The sequence below is a fragment of the Chionomys nivalis genome, chromosome 9, assembly GCF_950005125.1.
Source record: "Chionomys nivalis chromosome 9, mChiNiv1.1, whole genome shotgun sequence".
Lineage (NCBI taxonomy): Eukaryota > Metazoa > Chordata > Mammalia > Rodentia > Cricetidae > Chionomys > Chionomys nivalis.
This window is the reverse complement of record NC_080094.1, coordinates 1,909,256-1,929,040: the sequence shown is the minus strand read 5'-3', so window position 1 is coordinate 1,929,040 and position 19,785 is coordinate 1,909,256. Positions and strand designations below refer to the sequence as shown.

The window sequence follows — 19,785 nt, the reverse complement described above, 5'->3', positions numbered from 1 at the left end:
TAAGCAATTTCACCTGTGACATCTGGTGTGCCAGCCACTCTTTCTCAGGTGTGCTTCGAGTTAACAAATGGTTTTGTGTGGCACCGCACGCTCGCCTGCTGTGGAATACCGGCCAGTGTAACCCTAGCTGATTGGTACTGAAGTGTGGGTAGGGACTCCCCTTCCTGCCTTCTACCTTCCTGTCTCGGGACTGTTGACCCCACTGCCTACATGCAGCAGAGGTTTCTGCAGCTACCTGTCAGGTTCTTCACACGTCCAACGTGGCTGCCCTCAAAGTTTCATGCAGCCATTATTTCCTGGGGACTTCTAGTATACCTGTAAGATGAGCAAGGTAGCTAAATCACCACTTGGGAAAAGGAGAAACTGAGATAGGGGAACTGACATGGTCAGAGTTTTCCAGAAGGTCTGACTTCTTTCTCTTCATCTTTCCACTACTGGCTTGGTGATTATCAAATAGGTGGGCTCAGTAGGCTCTCCAGACCTGCACACTTGTAAAAAGCTAGCATTGTAAGGGTGCCGGGCAGATGCTCCGGCCAGGAAACAAACACTTTGCCAGTGGATAGCTGGGTCAAATTTCAGTCCAGTACAGCTGCTCTCCTTCTTGGTCCTGCCCAAGTACCCTCCATTCCTTGTACTAGGCAGGGCACCAGGAATGAACAGCAGAGCCTGTATTCCTGGACCTGGGCAGTGTGTATATTTTTAGCCTCTACTGTGTGGGTATCTACACTGCATCTAGTGTCCTCAGGGAACCACCCAGTTGCAAATGCAGGGGCCACTGGGAGCTGGACCCCCCCTCCCATCTCAGGTTCTAGGGCTCAGGATCCAACTCCCTTCTGGAAGACAGGATCAGCCTTTTTAAAGGGAGGAATGCACCCCTCCAACACACAGAGGTTCCTGCTCTGTGACCTTGGATTCCTCAGCTGAGAAGCAGGGGGAAGGGGAGCCTCAGCTGCACACAGGGATCACCACCAGCCAGACGGTCACTGAGGTGCTCACAGGTCTAGTCCACCCATCCATCCCATCATGTCCAACCCAGATGTCTGAGTGAGCCAGGTCAGGCTGCGGTGACAACCTGGTTGCCCCAGGCCAGGAGACCTCTCTTCTCCAACAGGGCTGGCTCAGTTTTCCTGAGCACAGTTTTCTAGACATCAAGAAGTGGCTGTGGAGAATGAGCTGAATTACGGCTGACCAAACAGACTTCTGCCTTCTCTTCCTCTGTCAGTGCTGCCTGGTGATGGTGGCTGCTGGCGCTGCTCAGTGGGTCTCACAAAGGCGGTATGGAATTGGACTACGGTGTTTTGAGACCCAGGCTAACACCTCCAAAGACTGTATGTAGGCTCACCCACAATTCACCCACATACTACACTGGTTTCTGCCTCTGTCAACTGGGGGAAGTCGGCCCACTATGGTTTCTAGTGCTGTGGCTCATGCCCAAATTTTGGGCATGTGGGAGGCTGAGGCAGGAGGATTGTCAAAGGATTGCAGTCGGGGCTGCACAGTGAATTCCTGAGCTAAGAGTAGGACCCCTGTCACGACTAAAAGTGAAAGAAAAAAAATCGGACCAGCAGGAGGGCTCAGTGGGTACGGGAACTTGCTAAGTGTGACCACCTGAGAGGTCCCATTTCCAGACTCACGAGTGGAAGCAGAGCACTGACTCCAGTTGTCCTCTGACCTCCACCTCCACACCCGTCGTGACGTATGTATGTACACACAAATTAAAATTTTTCTAAATGTTCAAAACTGTACTCCTGGCATCCACTTGGCATGTGTTAGGCTGATGTCAGCACAGTAAGAAGTACATTTTATGTCTCACATTTAAGAGAAATAGTTTCACAAAACAGTACTTATGTTCATTATATGAGATGTTCTGTTACCGCCTTTCATCCTATTTCACTCTTATGTCAAAATTTTCATAGTACCCAATACTGGGCCCTAATCTGAGGGTAGAGACTAACTGTAAACAGATATGCGCTCCCACATTATTACAATTACTAACCATGCATGGCGCGGAGCCAGCATGGCAAGAACAGGGAACGAGTTAGCAGGACTACCCGAACTGTAAGGCGGGGGCAGGGCCTGGGGCGCAGTCTAAGGACGCGGGGAGGCCTGCGGGTGGCCTAGGCCGGCGGGGACCGCTCAAGCCAGCCAGGGTTTATTTTAAGGACAGCAGTGCCGCAGGCTTGGGAGGAGGGGCAGGGCTCCCCCGGGCATCCCCTGCCTGCTCTATTTCGGGGCCGCCTGCCGGAAGCGCTGCAGTGCTGAGCTGCGCCCGCGGCCGGTTCCTGGGCCCCCGAGTCCAGCGCTGGCTGTCGGGGTGCGTCTCCTCCTAGCCCCGGGTCCGGGTCCGGCTGCCGGGGTCCGTCTCCTACAAACAGGAACCCCGGCGCCCGGAGGGCAACGCTGGCACGCGCGGGGGGAGGAGCCTGGCGCTCCTCCAGGACCAGTCCCGAGTCCGCCCCCGAGTTTGCAAACAGCGGCCGCCTGCCGGCCCCGCGCACGCGCGCTCCGCCTCCCGCCCCGCCCCGCCCCGCCCGCTTGATCTCACGCCCCTAAGCCGTGCGCGGGGCCCGCCCGGAACCGGCTGTGCAGAGCCCGAGAGGCCGGTCCCCCACCCCCCGACCCCCGCCCAGCCGGCCGTGCTAAGCTGCGCAGGCGCAGCCCCGCCCGCAGCCGGCGGCGCGGCCATATTTAAAGGGAGGCCGGCGCGATGAGCCAATGAGCTTGCGAGCGTGCGGGGGCGGCGCGTGGCGGCGGGAGGCCCCGGATGTGGCTGCGGCGGAGCTCCTCCCCCCCGCTCCCCTCAGACTCGGGCTAAGCGCCTCGCTCCGCTCCCTCTCCGGCTCGCTCGCGGCCCGCAGGCCCCTAGGCGCTGCAGGAGGCGCCTCGGCGGCGGCAGCGGCGGCGCAGAGGTGCGCGGGAGTGGGCGGCCAGGCGACCGCGCGGCGGCGGAGCGGGCGGGGCTCGGTGCTGGTCCCCCGCGCCTGGCGCGCCCCGGCCGCCGCCATGAGCGGCTCGTCCGGCACCCCGTATCTGGGCAGCAAGATCAGCCTCATCTCCAAGGCGCAGATCCGCTACGAGGGCATTCTCTACACCATCGACACCGACAATTCCACCGTGGCGCTCGCCAAAGGTAGCGGCCCGCCGCCGCCGCGCGCCCAACCGCCGCCCCAACAGCTCGGCTGCCCCGCGCCTGCCCGCACAATGGTGGTGCCGGCTTCGGCGGGGGCCAGGGGAGGAGCGGACCGCGGGTCCTGCAGGTATCGGGGGGCGGGGCGGCTCCGAAGCCGCGGACCTCCCCGCCTGCGAGACGTCCCTGCAGGGCGAGCCGCGTGCCGTGGCGGGGGGCCCGGGTCCTGCGCGCTCTGCTGGAACCCCGTGGCAGCCACGGCCCACCGCGTCCGAGTGCAGCCTCCAGCCGAGCCGGGGCGTCGCTAGAGCTGCCGCTGCCCTGCCCCGCACTCTTCCGACCCTGTCGACTTGAGGGGTTGGTTTGTGATGAGAGAAGTCCAAGAGTCGGTGCGCGCTGGTCCCGGCAGCGTGAGGCCCCCAGGGCTTCTTTGTCTCCGTTCTCCGCGTAAAATGGGGCGCTCGTTTCCTTGCTGCTCCTCGGAAGCGCGAGCTCAGCAGGCCGCCCGGGGTGTGTGTTAGACCCTCGAGGGTGCAGATGGAAGGGTCGAGGCCAGTCCTGAGCCATTCTCCCGGACCCAGACTGTGGCGCTGCCGGGGAGAGCTCAATGTTAGGAACTCTCCTTGCTGCACTACTTTTGACATGAGATCCCCAGTTGGAGAAACAGGCCCAGAGTAGACCCCTGTCCACAGTAGGAGTTTGCTGCTTAAGTCCTGCCACCAGACTCAGATCAGCCCCGGAGTCCTGCCAAAGAGAGGTGTGGTAGCCTTCCTAGATCCCATGGAGGATCCCTTGGGTTCCGGATTTCCTTGTGGACACAGAAGCTAGTGTTGGGGGCCCGAGTTCAGGGGCTCCTTCCTTTTGTCTCTGCATCAGCCCAGGCCTGTTGTTCCCTGCTTGCCTAGGAAAACCGCCTCAGCTGCAGCCTGTGATGAGGGTTTAGGTTTGAAGCTGCTAAGGGTTCCATCTGCAGTCAGATGTGAGGAGGGAGGTTCTGCAGAAACAATCAGTGGGTTTGTGCAGATGTGCAGGGAGCTTTGGGAGGCTTGGTTTCTGTGACATTTCTCATGCCCTCTTCCTGAACTACCGTCCCCTGCTTTCTTTGAGACGTGGTGCCTTATAGGTGATGTCAGCTGTAAAGTGGGAGATTAAGGAGCTGTTAATTGTCAGTAGAATGCTGTGTCAGAGAGGGCGCTGTAGCGTTAGAAGCTCGATCAAATGGACTTGGCACAGGACTACAACTTAACCCTTCTTTTTTTTTTAACCCCTAAGTGAGGTCCTTTGGTACTGAAGACCGTCCCACAGATAGGCCTGCTCCCCCAAGAGAGGAAATTTATGAGTACATCATTTTCCGGGGAAGTGATATCAAAGATATTACTGTGTGTGAACCTCCAAAAGCTCAGCACACACTCCCTCAGGATCCTGCTATTGTTCAGGTAAGTGTGTGGGTGTGGTTCGTAAGAGATCTTGGTTTCCACATAGAACTTGGTGTCATCTTTTTGTCCAGAGCAGTCAACTTGAAGCTTGTCCTCTAGTGAGCACTGGCCTGGTTTTCACCTGGATGGTTTCTGTACCCATACAGCATGTGCTCTACTGGGTCGTGTGTTCTGTATGGCAAGGCCAGAAGGGAAAGAAAACTGTAGCTTGCTGTGTGTGATGTGCTGCTGGTCTTGCCTGGTCCCGGGGGACCTGAAACATTGCACTCAAGCCCTGAGGGGCCACAGTGTGAGGGCATCAGACGCTTTCAGGATGATAGGGTTGGTTTGCTGTCTTGAGAGTCTTATGCTGTTATATTCTGTTGTTGTAGAACCCTAAATTTGAAAGTCTTAAGCTAAGCTTGACTGCCTGGTAGGTTATATGTCAGGATCGTCAGGGACAGGGCATCTAGATGGTTATCTTACATAAAGTCAGGCCTTGGTTGGCTTCTGCAGTGCAAGCTGCTCAGGTTCTGGGATGAGGCTGTGCATAGAAAGGTAGCAGCAGGCAGCGATGGCTTCTGTGGCACTGGAAGGACCCAGCTTGGTGCATAGGTATTGAGGGTGAGTGTGGGAATAGGCCAGCCTTCAGATGAACAGGCATGATCCTGAATTTTGTGTGGGGAGACAAAGGAGGGGAGGGGACAAACACATCTGGAGATATGTGAATAGTTCATGGCCCCACATCTCTTCACGGGAACTTTCTCCAACTAAAAAGGCCAGACCGCTGTTGGCAGAGGGGAGCTGTGAGAAGGTTTTAATTTTGTGAAGTTCATGCACTTTTGGCAACACTGGAAACTGCCCAGAACTGCCTACCACATCAGGAGTGCAGGCTGACAGACTTGGCAAGTGCTGTATGTGGAGACTGCTTGAGAGGTAACGGGATGTTGCAGCGCTCTTACCTGTGTGTCTCGTTGTTCAGTCCTCCCTGGGCTCTGCCTCCGCCTCGCCCTTCCAGCCGCATGTGCCTTACAGCCCCTTCAGAGGGATGCCGCCGTATGGCCAGCTGGCAGCCAGCTCCCTGCTCAGCCAGCAGTATGCCGCCTCCTTAGGTCTAGGTGAGTGACCGTTCTGTGTGCTCAACTACCTTTGCCTGTGATCACCATATAGTGAAAGAGTCTTACATACCCTGAGAGTGGGACAATTAATTCTTGGTGTCATACAGCTCCTGGACTGTTGCATCGTACCACTCCTGATAAATTACCCGTTTTCTGAGACTAAGAGGCAGCAGTGTTAGTTCAGAATGCACTTGAAATCAGAAGTTCTGGTGCAGCTGTAGTCTCTTACAGGTGGGATCTAAGACTATTAGTGCCCTATATCTTATTATAGCCTATATTAATCTGTTGTAGGAGCCCAGCTCAAACATGGTTTCTACTGAGGTTTACTAGCCTTAGAATAAGAGTATCTCTGTGTTGGGAGTGAGATCAGCCCTGTCTTTGACCTGGACCATGATGCTGTGTTCAGAGCATAGAGAATTGGGCACTTTCTCAGTGCTGGGGAGGCAGAGACAGACGGACCCCTGAGGTTGGCTAACTCGCAGGTTAAGCCTAATTATTGGGCAACTGAGAGACCCTGCCTTAAAAACAAAGTGGATGACACCCAAGGAAGCAACCCCCAGGTTGACCTGTGGCCTTGACATGCGTGTTTCCTCCACCCCTGAGAACATAGTTTGCATCTTGTCCTTCTGTCCTTGCTCAAGACTCCAGCAGCTGAGGCAGGGAATGTTAGTTAGACTCCAGACCAATGCTATGGGCCACTTGTGATTGCTGTTCTGATGTGACAGGCGACATCTCAGCCTCGCTCTAAAATACATCATTTGAGAGGTTGCTTGGCTCTTTCCAGGCTTGCTAGGCATAAGACAAGAATGTCCTGACTTATTTGTGTGCTTTCTCTTTGCTCTTCTCTCTCTTCTGTAGAGAAGTTGGTAAGCCCTCCAGCCTCAGCCGCTGCTTCCAGCCCTAGTTCTTCTCCATCTCCACAGCCTGTTTCAGAGCTTGACATGTCCTCAGAGCCACCTCAGCTCACTTCCAAGGGTAACAGCAGTTTGGAGAACTAACTGCATGCTTTCTCGTAGACTGTGAGAGCCAGGGGGTGAACAGAGCCAGGATGGCAGGAACTGGAACAGACCTTCCACTAGGCCCAGGGATCAGGACACTGCTTCTGCTTGGTTCGGCATGTGGCCTGATTGATTAATGCCAGTTTTAAAGGGTTAGAAAGAGCCAACAGAGGACTTAATTCATTCTGCCTGGGTTTATGGTTTGGCCTGTCATGGCCATTACATGGGAAGACATAAAACTGTTTCTTGGGTTTCTGAGTCCTAAACATGTTCTGGATTTCTGCTGTGGAACTTTCCCAAACAACTCAGATGAAACGTGTAGTTCTGTCTTAAGGGCATTTGAGGTGGGGAGCTTGAATGGCAGCCCCCAGGTGTTTGATTGCATGAACAATGCCATCTTGAGAGCCAGCTGACTAGTGTTACTATCCACCCACCTTATCTCTGCTGATACAGCATTTACAGGGTTTCTTGACCTTCCTCATGTTCTTGTGCTGATGTTTCTGCATGTCTGTTTTACATGTGGCATCGTTGTAGCAGCTCAAACCTTCATCATTACCCAGCTTAGTCCAGGAGGCCTCCCGGGCCGGGGCACAGAGTACAATCGGTCTATTTGTGTGGGTTGTCATGTCCTGTAGGGCCTCTTTGTACCTAAACGAGGGAATGCATAACCCTTTCTAATTAAGAGCTGTCACTGAGGATGGTTTCCTTGCCCTTAGGATTGCTCACGGAAATCCACCATAGGGTAAAATTGCTTTACTAAGCACACGAGGGGCAGGATAGATTGCTCATGGTTAACCTGGATTTGATTCCCAGGGTCCACATGGTGGTTCATAACCGTCTATAACTCCAGTGCTAGGGGATCTGACCTCCTCTTCTGGACTCTTAAGGAGACCAGGCATGCATGTGGTGCAGACTTACATGTAGAGAAACACCCATATATGTACAAATAAATATTTAAAAAACTGTACCCAGAAGCCACTTTGGTGTGACTGTTTGCTGTTTATCTTTTGGGGTCTTCTTACTGAGTGAGATGATAGGCCTGGAAAAGTAGTCCATCTTAGTTTCTGTCAGAGAGAGAACCTTAGGAATGCTTGCCGGGAGTGTGTCCCTGACCGTGTGCCACAGCAGTGTTTCATTTTGTTTTGCCGTGACCAGGACTTGTGTTTACGTCTCACTCCAGTCCCACATAGTCCCTAAGGCTAATGTTCCCCATGGGTTATGGGATGTGGGACAGGTCAAAGGGGGCCACAGACGGTACTGGTGGCTCCTGTGTTTTGCCAGTTTTAGAGGATTCATACTGGGACCACCACTGAAGCTCTGTTTTGAGGGTGCGTTTTGTGTGTAGGTATAGTCCCTTACACTGGGCACCCGGTAACCCGTCCTTGCTTATGAGAGCTTTTTACTCTCTGAGAAGCTGTAGGTTGTTAACCTTCATTGCAGTACGTCCTGGTTACCTCATCTTGTTTCTCATAAAGCTGTTCTAGAATTTCAGAGTCTGATTACTGTACTTTCTAGAAGATCCCAGGCTAGGTGGGTTCTCCTGCATAGACCAGAGTAATATTTCTTGAATTCCAACTTCATTTCAGGACTGTTGACTCCTTCAGGCTTGGTCAAAACTTGTCTAGAAAACCCATTGGTAAACTTGAGGAAGTACCCGTTGGCGCTGGTAGCACAATGACTTTCCTCATCGTAGTTCAAAGATCGGCATTCCTAGAGAACAGGCCTGGGTGCCTCCCTGTGACTTAATTTCCTCTGTTACCTGGATCAGCTTCAGAGGGAGTGGGCCGGTCTGGGAGAGTAAACCTTGAGTTCAGACTTTCTCTAGACAGTATGTCACCCCTGCCCTAACCCCACCCCCAAGGTACCATCCAGGAGAAATGGCTGGAGGTGGTAAATTTCTTTTAGCTATTTCTAAACCTGCCTTCCCTCTTCAACTCAGGAGCTGGTTTTCCATCTACCCCAGTCGGCAAGAGCCCCATGGTGGAACAGGCTGTCCAGACTAGTTCTGCTGATAACTTGAATGCTAAGAAACTCTTACCCACCAAGGTCACCTCGGGGACACAACTCAATGGTCGCCAGGCTCAGCCAAGCAGCAAGACTGCCATCGGTACTTGCAGTTGATATCCCCCTGCAGTTTGCTATATGTTCCCAATGTAGTACTCACTGGGCTGTGTGGGCAAGCAGCCTAGTCCCATAGGCTGCATGTGGTGGTGGTACTCTGCTTTGGTGGCTGGGTTCTGGCTTTGGCAGGAGCTTTGCCTCACTTTTCCCTTTGCACCTTAGATGTAGTCCAGTCGGCACCTGTGCACACTCAAGGGCAGGTGAATGATGAGAACAGAAGACCTCCACGGAGGCGGTCAGGTAACTCCATGGCCACGAGCAGCAGGGCCACTTTGCTTGCCTGTGCTGGGGACTTGGGGCTAAGGTGGTGCCTTAGTGAGCTGTGCCCTCTTTGTCTTCAGTGTGTCTGTGAGCTACTTTTGAATTCAAACTGGAAATAAGTTGGTGACTTCAGCTGTGCTGTTTTTTTTGTTTTTTTTTTTTCTCCACATAGGCAATAGGCGAACAAGAAATCGTTCCAGAGGTCAAAACCGTCCAACTAATGTTAAGGAAAACACAATCAAGTTTGAAGGTGACTTTGATTTTGAGAGTGCAAATGCCCAGTTCAACCGAGAAGAGCTCGATAAAGAATTTAAGAAGAAGCTGAATTTTAAAGGTCTGATTTACTTGAAAGTTATCCCCCAAGAGATTCCCTAGAGCATGTTAAGACATGACGGCTGGCATTGCTCTGGAAGAACGTGGGGTCCTGACCAATGTGAAAATTTGAATGAGATGAGATGAGGAAGGGTTGGGGTGGGGGTTGTGAAGCTTGTGACTCGCAGTGAGAAGAAAGGGTCTCTGGCATGAAATGTTTAGGTCATCCTCTGGGTCTGAGTGCACCCCCAACAGGAAACCATTGGGTAGTGTTTGTCTCTGGACCTTTGTGCCCTGCTTTTCTTTGTAGAAGACAAAGCTGAGAAGGGGGAAGAGAAGGACCCTACTGTGATGACCCAGAGTGAAGAGACTCCTGCTGAGGAAGATCTTCTGGGGCCCAACTGTTACTATGACAAATCCAAGTCCTTCTTTGACAACATTTCTTCTGAACTCAAAACAAGGTCAGGGCCTGAGTGCACTGTGGGAAGGATGGCTGGTTTGTAAGTCCTAGAAGCACACGACTAAAATATACTAACATTAAGTCTGAGGTTTTGAGTTTATATTCTGGGTGGGTGTTTTGGGATCTTATGATAAGTACGAGACTCCCAGCTGGGTCTGCCTCTGTCAGCTAGGGTGTAGTACCAAAAGCCTCTGGCTGTCCCCTAGCATGATTTGGACTTGCTGAGGTCAAAGTCCTTGCGCTCCCTGTTTGCCTCCAAGAGTTCCGTTTGTGCTATTTTTTCTTGCCCATCTGCCTACTGGCATAGATACACGTAAGCAATTGACTGAGTACCCTGTCCTCCCAAGTCTTCGAAGTCAGTGATTGTGATATATGTGTCAGCACTGTGGATGAACACCCCCAGACTGTACAGTAGTTTTCAGAGCAGGCATGGTGTGCAAACACAGACCTAGGAGTCCTGTTGGTTGAGTATTAGGCACACTGCCAGCTAATGAAGAACAGGAAATGAGCTGGGTAGTCTGAGCCATACACACTGTCAGGGGAACAATTGAAGCAAGAAAGATACAAGCTAAGAGAAGGACTTAGGCCCAGCTGTATCGTAGGAGGGGTGTGGCCAGGACTCTGCAACAGCTGTAGGAGTGAGGAACAGGACTTCCATCAGAATGGGCAGGTTGATGGTGCTGGCTATATTCTAAGCAATGAACTGCACTGCCTCCTGGTGACAGTGGCTGAAGATGAGCTGGTGTGGAAGCTGACCTGGATGGCTCTTTGGGCTTCGCTGTCGTCCACTTGTGTCCATTGTTTACTCTTGTGATAGAGGTGGGTCTTGAGCCACCGTAGGCCTGGTGTGCAGTATAAAAGTGTGCGCTCCAGGGTAGTGTGCTCCTGCCTCTGGCAACCACAGCAGTAGCTCAATCCTTCCTTCTCACTGCTATTTGAAGGACAAAGCCTATTTCAGAAACATCAGTTGTTGCCCACTACAGTCTGATTTTTGGTTTTTCAAGACAGGGTTTCCCTTTTCAAACAAGGTTTTCTTGCTGCCCCTGGAGCTTGCTCTGTAGACCAGGCTGGTCTCAAACACAGAGATCCACCTACCTCTGCCTCCCCAATGCTGGGAATAAAGGTGTGCCCCACCACCGCCCAGCTTACTTTTAGATCTTAACACATCTTATCTTTTGGTTTAGTTCTAGGCGAACAACATGGGCAGAAGAGAGGAAGCTGAACACCGAGACCTTTGGGGTATCTGGGAGGTTCCTTCGGGGCCGCAGTTCACGTGGTGGATTCCGAGGAGGCAGAGGCAATGGAACAACACGGCGCAACCCCACTTCCCACCGAGCTGGGACTGGCCGGGTGTGAGGGTGCAGTACAAGTAAGTGAGGAACCTTCTGGATCCCTGGTGGGGTGAGATTCCTAGACTGTGTTTAGAGCTGCGCGCACAGAAATAAGTCTGGCTGAAGTCCTGTGCGGTGCTGGGTGGGATGTGGAGGGCCAGGGTTTCCTTCCTCCGTCTCCTGGTCCCCATGGTGGTGAGGGAATAGACAGCCGTGTGACAGGTGCCTTTGGACACACGGACTTCTTGTCCTTTCACAGGCTCCTGAAGAGGACAGAAGGAAGTGAATGCTGCAGTCACCGGGAGAAGTGATCTTGTTCACCACGTCTGGATGCTACTTAGCTACTTAGCTTTGGACTCAACCTAAACTTGGATGTGGTCTGATTAGAACCACTTGTTTTGGGGGAAGTATTTTGTGGGTGACCTTGTGAAGGTATCTTGACCTACATTTTCTTCTTGGTTGCACACAGACTAATTGTAAGGTTTTGGTATTTTGCAAAAAGGTTTCTATAGGCAAAGGCTCAATCCTCACTTTGTAATTTTTTTTTTTTTTAAATGACAGCTTTGACTCTTAAAACAGAACCAAATTTTATTTGGCACATGTGGTGTCCAAATGTCTCTGCAACCCATCTGGCCCCTGGTGCTGCTGGCCTGGTACCCCAACTGCTAAAATGGGAAGTCTCAGGAGCCAGGCAGGGCCAGCACAGGGTGAACCAGTCATATGGGGTGGGAGGGCCAAGGGCAGTGAAGGGGGGTGGGGTTTCATGGATCATGTTGTGTAATGAACCAGTGATGTTCAGTGTTGGAGGCTGACAGAGGGATGAGTGAAGAAGTTCATTGTAGAGCCTGGCTTCCACAGCTACTGAGGCTTAGTGTCGAGATCCAAGACAAGGGATGTGGTGTGCCCGGCTTCCTGCCCTTGTCTGCCTCTGGCCCAGGTCAGCCATTGTTAGAAGACTCTGGCTGCACCTAAGTATTCTCATCCACTTTGAAATGAGCCAGTCTTTTTTTTTTTTAAAAGGTCACTGGCCTTATTTCCTCAATTGTAAATAGTTCTTGTGTGTTTATTTTAAAGGAGGTGGAGGGAGGGTGGGAACATAAACTTGTTGCATGAGTAAATGGGTCAGATTTTCTGTGTAAGCATGCATCCTCGACTGACAGGGCATTTTGTTGAAAATAAGCACCTTGATAACCAAAACCCCTTCAAAATAGCTATAAAGCTCTAGTTCTGTATTGATGAAGTCACATTGCAAAAGCTTGGGTTTATTTTTGTAGGACTTCATAGCTGAGACTAGAACATAGCACTGGGGCTACTGTTGGGGTAATGCAAACTCTAAATAAACATTCAAGCCTTCAAATGCTGCCTCCATCGCCTTTGTCATGTCCAGGCCTACCCAGAAGCAAGAACTAGTCAGGCCTGGAGCACACCTAGGCTACTTAGGAGTTGGAGGTATATGCCAGAAAAGTGACCCAATGACCACAGATGAAGAAGGAAGGCTGGTTCTCACTGGGCACCCCAGTCTGATATGGATGGAAACTGGTGTAAGTGTAAACCACCTTGCTTTGCTGTAGCAGTATCCAGGACAGATAATGTGGTCGGTGGATTGGCAGGCTGAAGGTGGCAGGCAGCCTTGGGACCGTCGATGACATTCTGTCCTTTACTAATAAGAGTATATATGCTACAAACCTTAAACTAGTTAAACTGGTTTTTCTCTGCCAAGACACAAGTAGTTTATAGGCGTTATAATAGGCATAAATTTGGCCAAAGAATTTCTGTTCTAACATAACTGGTTAAGGGGGTGGGGGTTGTAGCTGTAAGCCAAAGCAGTTGGTAGAATGATAAACTGGTTAAGAAGCCAAGAGGAAGTGCATTCTTGGCCAAAAAAAACAACACGGTGACAGTCAGTACTAAGTTGTTTTTGGGGGTGGCATGGGAGGTCTTACTATGGAGCTCGGGTTTCTATGTAGGCTGGCTGTCCTGGTCTTGAACTCAGATTTGCCTGCCTCTGCCTCCCCTGGGATTAAAGGCGCATTGTGCCACTACCCACCTAAAGTTCGATTCGTGTATGTATGCATGACTGAGTATATACCACATTCACGAGCTGGCATTACAGACAGCCGTCGGTCATCTAATGTAAGTAAGTGCTGGGAACCAAACCCAGGTCCTTTGAAAGAACACCAAGTGTTTTGTACTGAGCCATCTTTTAAAAAAAACTAGCACCAAACCTCAGCACTAAGGAAGGGACCCGGGCCTCGCATGCAAGGCCATTGCAAGTCATGGCTCCAGAGTTATTTGGGAGAAAGCTCTGGGAACCCTGGGTCTGGACCCTTAGGCAGACATGCTGAGAGTACGAGGCCAGCACTCACGCAAAGATCCCATCTAACTACAGCTGTGCCCGAATGATGTGCTCGCATCACAAGACAGAGTTAAAAAACGTAGATGTTTATTGGGCTCCGGGAGAAGCAGACAGAAGGCCTGCAACACCAATGCTGAAAGCCGCTCCAAATACCGCACACTTCATGACGATGCTTTCTTTTGTTTCTTCTTTTCATTTTCTTCTTTTTCTTTTTCGATCTCGGCAACATATTTCTCAATTTCTTCAGGATTTAGAATCTACCCCACAAGAAGCACATTTATAATTAATCTGCATAAGGTGTAAGCACGCCTCCACCTGGTGGTGCAACTACTTCTGCGGGCCTGCATTATGCTGCTTGGAATAAGGCAAGTGGCCCCGACAGCAGTAGAGCGGGTGTTGGCAGTCTACACCAGAACACAGCACATCACAACAGAAGGGCATTGGGAGTGTTGTTAGTCAAGAGGAGGGAGGTAGTGCCGCAGCACAACCAATGGCCTATGAGAAGGTGACCTCTTCAGAAGCAACACAACAGGGCCAGGGGAGGGTTATGAAAATGCCATCGATAGTCAGTGTATTTGTACACACCTGGAACCTCAGACTGGGTATGTAAGGTAGGAGCTCTCCCCTCTATATCTGAACCCTTCTACCAAAATTAGACTTACCTTGAGAGGTTGATCCCGCCTCATGACAGCAAGTTCAATGTTTTTGCCACCTGACTGAACCACCTTGAAGAAAGCAAAGCATTAATTAGGTGTGTCTAACCTCACATGGACCTAAAGTTTGGTTCATGACCAGACCAGCCAGATGGGAGTGAACATCTATGGCTTTTGTCCCAAATGCAGGTGTGTGTCTGGTCAGGCCTGTGGAGGATACGTACGTAACCTCCAGTCTGTACAGCAACTCCTCATACAGGAACCCAATACCTGTGTTCCAGCTACTGTGGCTTCACCTGCTCGCCTCCTACCTCCCTGACTTAGCACACAGCCTCTCATGTTCTGCCCTAAGGCAAGCCCTGACTGTCCCAGTCACACCACCCCCTCAGACACAGCAGGCCCACTCTGCCTGGGGTGTCCCATGTGCACTCACTTCCAGAAGTGCCTTGATGACTAGTTTGATGGTCAGATCGTCTGTCTCAATGGCATCATCCGTGTAGTTCTTCTCCAAGAATTCACGCACTGACTTGGCGCCCCGGCCTATGGCATTGGCCTAAAACAGATGGGTCTTAGTAGAGCCAGTCTATGTGGCTGGCCAGTGGCTGCCTTCTTCCATGGCCTGCAGATGGCTCTCCAGCAGAGGGAGGCGGTGGCACTGACCCTGATCCTACCTTTAAGGCTATTAGCACTGGTTGATCCTTTGCCAAGAATGGAAGTTCTTTCGTTGTCAAGAGACACTTGGGGAGATTTCAATTTAGGCCCTCTTTGATGCAATGCCAAACAGCAATGTAGAATGTGTTGCTTTCATAGAAGCACCGTGAGACAAATAGGCAGTACACACGGAACATGCTAAGAGGTTGCTGTCTGTCTGCTGATGCCGCTTTAGTCCTTCCCTATGCCCAAAGTCCCACTGTTTCGACACAGACTTACCTTCCAGGCATGATACGTGCCCGACGGGTCAGTCTGATAGAGTCTGGGGGTGCCATCAAAGTCAAAACCCACAATGAGGGCAGAGATGCCAAATGGCCTGCGCCCATTGCTCTGAGTATAGCGCTGAAAGGAAGCGACAACCACAACTGCTTAGTGACAACTAAACCCATCCAAAGAGACCTGCCACACAGATGGTAACATTCCCTTTTCCTCTAAGACACACCCAGGACTGAAAATGCATTATGTATCTTTTTTAAAGATTTATTTGTATCTATTTGCCTGCATGTGTGTCCGGTGTCCTGCATCACACATCTTAACTGAGACTACTGGAAGTCTCCTCAACACAGACAGACATGTTCCAGCTACAAGGTGGTCTATAGAGTACTAGAGCACATCTTACCACAGAGCAGGGGTGCCTTCCAGCCCTCTCAACTGCTTGACAAATGGTAGCTTAGACTAAGTAGCAAGACAAAATCTTATATTCACCTCTAGAGACCAGAGTCAGGATGGCTCCAGGTCAGAAGAATCAGACAACGGTGCTGTAGGGGCCAGATGAGGTCACACGGCCCCCTGACAGCAGTGCCTGAGGAAGCGCCTACCTGCTTCAGACTGGCAATGTAGCGGGTGATGTACTCCACAGTGACTGGGTCTTCCACAGTCAGCCGGTGGCTCTGGCACTCTACCCGGGCTCTGTTGATGACTATCCGTGCATCAGCGGTGAGGCCTGAAACACGAGCAGAGGCTCTGCCAGGGTAACTCGTCACTACACGGGAGTACAAGGGTGGCACACCGGCCTCTGCAAGCTTTCCAAGAAGCAAGTATACGAACAACTTGGAATCGAGTTACCCTGCACCTCATTTTGTTTCAGGGAACGAGACTTCCCAAGCTGGCTCTGCTGAAAGTGGTAACCGCCATCCCTGGGGTGCTAGCGGCAAGGAGGGTCCACCATCACCCAGCAACTGCTGTCTCTTAATGTCCAAATCCCTTTCTTTTCAAGGGTCGCCGTTAGCCAGTCTCCATGTGTCACAACCGCCTATCCCCACCAACTGGTCACCAGGGCTCCCCCTACCACCCTGGTGCAACCTGTACCTGCAAACGCCATGCAGACATTGTCGTCCAAAGCGCAGATCTTTCGGACTGTTCTTTCATCTTGTAGCTTGGCCACTGATTTTTTTTCCACACCAAGAACAACAATGTCCCTTCCTCGTACACCAACCTTAAATGAGAACGCAGGTCACTTTTAAGAATTACATAATAAGCAGGACAGTTGTTAACCTTTGGCAGAGCAGAGTGGGGTGGGGTCGGCCAGGCACACAGCTTGGGGCAACAGTCCCACAGGAAGGTACGCCACCTATATTCGGCCTATCGCTCAACACACTGTGCCACACCAAGGAACTGGATCCACTTCTGTGGACTAGGACAATATCAGGACCCGAGTGTTCAATCTCACACCTCTAAAACATGAAAGCATTGCAGCTAAACGGTGCTGCACAGGACCCCAAGGCCTGAGTGGAAGCTGGAGTTGCACAAAGCCCCAGACCACAATCATGGATCCTCACACCACACATCCTGCTGGTAGGATCTAGTGTGTTACAAAATGAACCACTACCCATTGTGAGTTTGACACACCATTCCCTGATTATGTCTCGTACTGTGGAAGGGAGGAAGTGGCCATGGTTTAAACAAGTGAAGCTGGGCTATGGATGCAGAATGGTGCTTGCCTAGCATGACCAAAACCAAAATCAAACCAAACAAAAAACCCACCATAAGCCCAGAGTACTCAAGAGAGAACAGAAACATGCAGCAATCCCTCAACAAGCCAGCTGAGCGCAGAGGGCACAACTAGGTGGCAGCTCACTCTCCAGTGGGGCAGCAACCTGGTTCCACTCCTCCAGCTGCAGGAACCTTCTACGAGGTTCTACCAAGGGAGAAGCGCAGTCCGCACCAGCCCTGCTCTGGATTTTACAAGTTTCTTCTGTGCTTCCAGGTTCTGAGAAGCTAACTGGGTACAACGGCAGCTCCAGTTGGGGGAACTGGGGACAGGCACCTCCAGATTCCAAAGCTTTCTTTCCTATGGTTTTGTGTCCCCGAGTGTGCATGAAGGCCAGAGGTGTTAATCCCCTGGAGCAGAAATGAAAGGCAGTTTTGAGACTGACCACCTGGGTGCCGAAAACTAAGCTCTGCACTCTTTAACTGCTGGACGATCTCCCCAGCTGCTCCGAGGTATGTTTGAGACAGAGCCAGTCTCACTGAACCCGGCAGACTGCTACACTTGCTGACCAGCAAACTAGCGTAGCCTCCAGTCTCTGTCTCCTAGGAAATGGGATGCCAGGGATGTCATTCTGTGAAGCTAACTTAAAAAACAAAACAAACACATGGGTGTTGCAGAATATCTGTTTACACTGTAAAGATGTTGATTGGTTTAATGAAGAGCTAAATCGCCAACAGCTAGGCAGAAGAGAATAGGCGGGACTTCTGGGCAGGCAGAGAGAGAGAGAGAGAGAGAGAGAGAGAGAAACTGGGAGAAGGAATCTAGGCACATGTGATTTTTGTACAGTACTAGGAAGTAACCAAGTCATATGTCAGAATGTAGATTTTTAAAAAAATGGGTTAAGTTATAAGACCTAGCTGGGAACAAGCCTAAGCTAAGGCCAAGCTTTCATAATTAAGTCTCCATGTCATTATTGTGGGTTAGGAGTCCTGATGGGAAAGTACTGCTGCATCTGTGGAGCACCAAATGCTGTTTCTGTTGGCTTACTGACCGCACAGGAATCTGATTTTTTTTTTTGGTTTTTCGAGGCAGGGTTTCTCTGTAGCTTTGGAGCCTGTCCTGGAACTCCCTTTGTAGACCAGGCTGGCCTCGAACTCACAGAGATCCGCCTGCCTCTGCCTAGTGCTGGGATTAAAGGCGTGCGCCACCACCACCCGGCTAGGAATCTGATATTTTAAGTACTGTCTGCGGCCCCACTGCCTGCATTATGTGCCCAGTCAGCCCCTCCAGACTGGGCTTTGGCGGCTGCCATGTGTAGGTTTAAATTAATTCTCTATCGTTCTATTTATCAATCAGACCCGAGAATCAAAGACTGGGGTGAAAGCCTGACAGCTCAAAGAGGCTGAGTAGCAACTAGCTGACCTTTGGTTTTTATCTGGAGACACCTCAAGAGCCCAGAACCAAAAGGCAGTTCAAACCCTAGCCCTGCCCTTTCCTTCCTGTAGGTCTATCAAAACTGCTGGCTTCTTTATGGCTAATTCCCTTCTGCTAGTCAGGGGCTCCGCCCCCAAATTCAAGGTAAACTTTATTGACAGTTTGGAGTGTCACAGACTGATCAAATTACCCCACAAGGGGGGGCAGATGAGGGGGAGACACGGGGGCGGACACGACAGGACGGACACGACAAGACCAGGTATTCTGCCTGGCAAAGCTGGCGCTTTAGCAACCTGGCCGGCTGTCTCACTGGTTGTTGTTTTCCCCACTAGGACTGGAGAGATGGCTCAGCGGTTAAAAGCACTGGATGCTCTCCCAGAGGACCAGGGTTCGATTCCCAGCACCCACATGGCAGCGTACAAATATCTGGAACTCCAGTTCCAGTGGATCTGACACCCTCACAGAGAAATACATGCAGGCGAAACGCCAATGCACATAAAGTAAAAGTAAGTTTGTTTGTTTTTTTTTTTAAATCATACATACACAGAGGAAGAGAGGGTGTAAAGAGGTTCTCTCACTTATAGGTCCAGGCTGGTCTTGAACTTGTAAGATTTTCAAGCCTCAACCGCTAAATGCCAGGATTACAGGCCTACCCCTCCAAACCTGCTCACACTAGAGTTTTTTAGATGGGTTAGGTCACCGAAAGATTTGAGGCTTAAGTTTCAAAGTTTAAATACTTGAAAAATACAGGCGCTGCAAGACTCAGAACCACGTGTGTTTCCCCAAAGACCCGGTGACTCGGGTAAAACAAAAAACAAAACCAACTCACGGTTGATGCACGCATGGGGGTGGGGGGGGCAAACGGTGCTAAGGAACAAAAAACTGGGGCGCGGGGAGAAAGGTCCACCGGAACCAGAACACAGCGTCGGTGGAGCAAACAAACCCGGAAGCAGCCTGTCACCGTCGCAGGGACGACGAGCCGCCCTTTGTTCACAACGCCCATCTGGGCCTAACTTGGGAGATCCCAAGTCCCTGCGGGTGCCGACTCACGGCCAGCCTCCCACGCCCGCGCGCACCTGCGGCCTCCGCGGCCCGCGCCGTGCCAATAGCACCAAGATGGCCCCGGCCCAGTGGCGGGGATGCGCTCGCCGAGACGCCCTGCAGCGGGAAAACCTGGCAGCTGCAGCCCCCGGCTCTCCAGGGAGCGCGGCGCAGGCCCCGCGGCCCGGCTCCCTTCCTAGGTGGCCACCATTCAGCTCCCGTCACCTCCCAGGCCACCCGCCGCAAGCAGAACCCCCGGCCCCCGCGCCCAGGGCTACGTGCCCTGCTTCCCCGTGTGCCCTGCCGCGCACAGGCCTCGCCCGGGCCGGCTCACCGCGGTGGAGCCCTTCTTGACCGCCTCCTGCGCGTACTCCACTTGGAAGAGGTGGCCGTCGGGCGAGAAGACGGTGATGGCGCGGTCGTAGCTCATCCCGGCGGACGCGCGAGCTCGGGCTGCCGCCGCTCAAAAGCGCACACTCACCGCCTGCGCCCCGCCCGCCCGGGCCACGCTGCCGGC

General features: G+C 51.9%; 2 protein-coding genes across 5 annotated transcripts; one reads left to right on the top strand and one right to left on the bottom strand.

The window, feature by feature from the left end:
* Positions 1-2,776: 2,776 nt before the first annotated feature.
* Lsm14b (LSM family member 14B) lies at positions 2,777-12,179 on the top strand. 4 transcript variants are annotated; one of them, XM_057781282.1, is made up of 10 exons: positions 2,778-3,130; positions 4,400-4,563; positions 5,525-5,660; positions 6,519-6,635; positions 8,598-8,765; positions 8,942-9,019; positions 9,213-9,374; positions 9,663-9,813; positions 10,997-11,181; positions 11,403-12,179. In XM_057781282.1, the coding sequence occupies exons 1-9, from the start codon at positions 3,004-3,006 to the stop codon at positions 11,166-11,168; spliced, it is 1,275 nt and encodes a 424-aa protein (XP_057637265.1). In that variant the 5' UTR covers positions 2,778-3,003; the 3' UTR covers positions 11,169-11,181; positions 11,403-12,179. The 4 variants fall into 4 exon arrangements, with proteins under 4 accessions (XP_057637266.1, XP_057637268.1, XP_057637265.1 ...); XM_057781283.1 differs by lacking the exon at positions 8,942-9,019 and having other exon boundaries at positions 2,777-3,130; XM_057781284.1 differs by lacking the exon at positions 6,519-6,635.
* Positions 12,180-13,564: 1,385 nt separating this feature from the next.
* Positions 13,565-19,784, bottom strand: Psma7 (proteasome 20S subunit alpha 7). Its single transcript, XM_057780445.1, has 7 exons — positions 19,603-19,784; positions 16,172-16,298; positions 15,682-15,806; positions 15,083-15,205; positions 14,586-14,705; positions 14,162-14,224; positions 13,565-13,756 (listed from the first exon to the last, which is right to left on the bottom strand). The coding sequence occupies exons 1-7, from the start codon at positions 19,696-19,698 to the stop codon at positions 13,661-13,663; spliced, it is 750 nt and encodes a 249-aa protein (XP_057636428.1). The 5' UTR covers positions 19,699-19,784; the 3' UTR covers positions 13,565-13,660.
* Position 19,785: the final 1 nt, after the last annotated feature.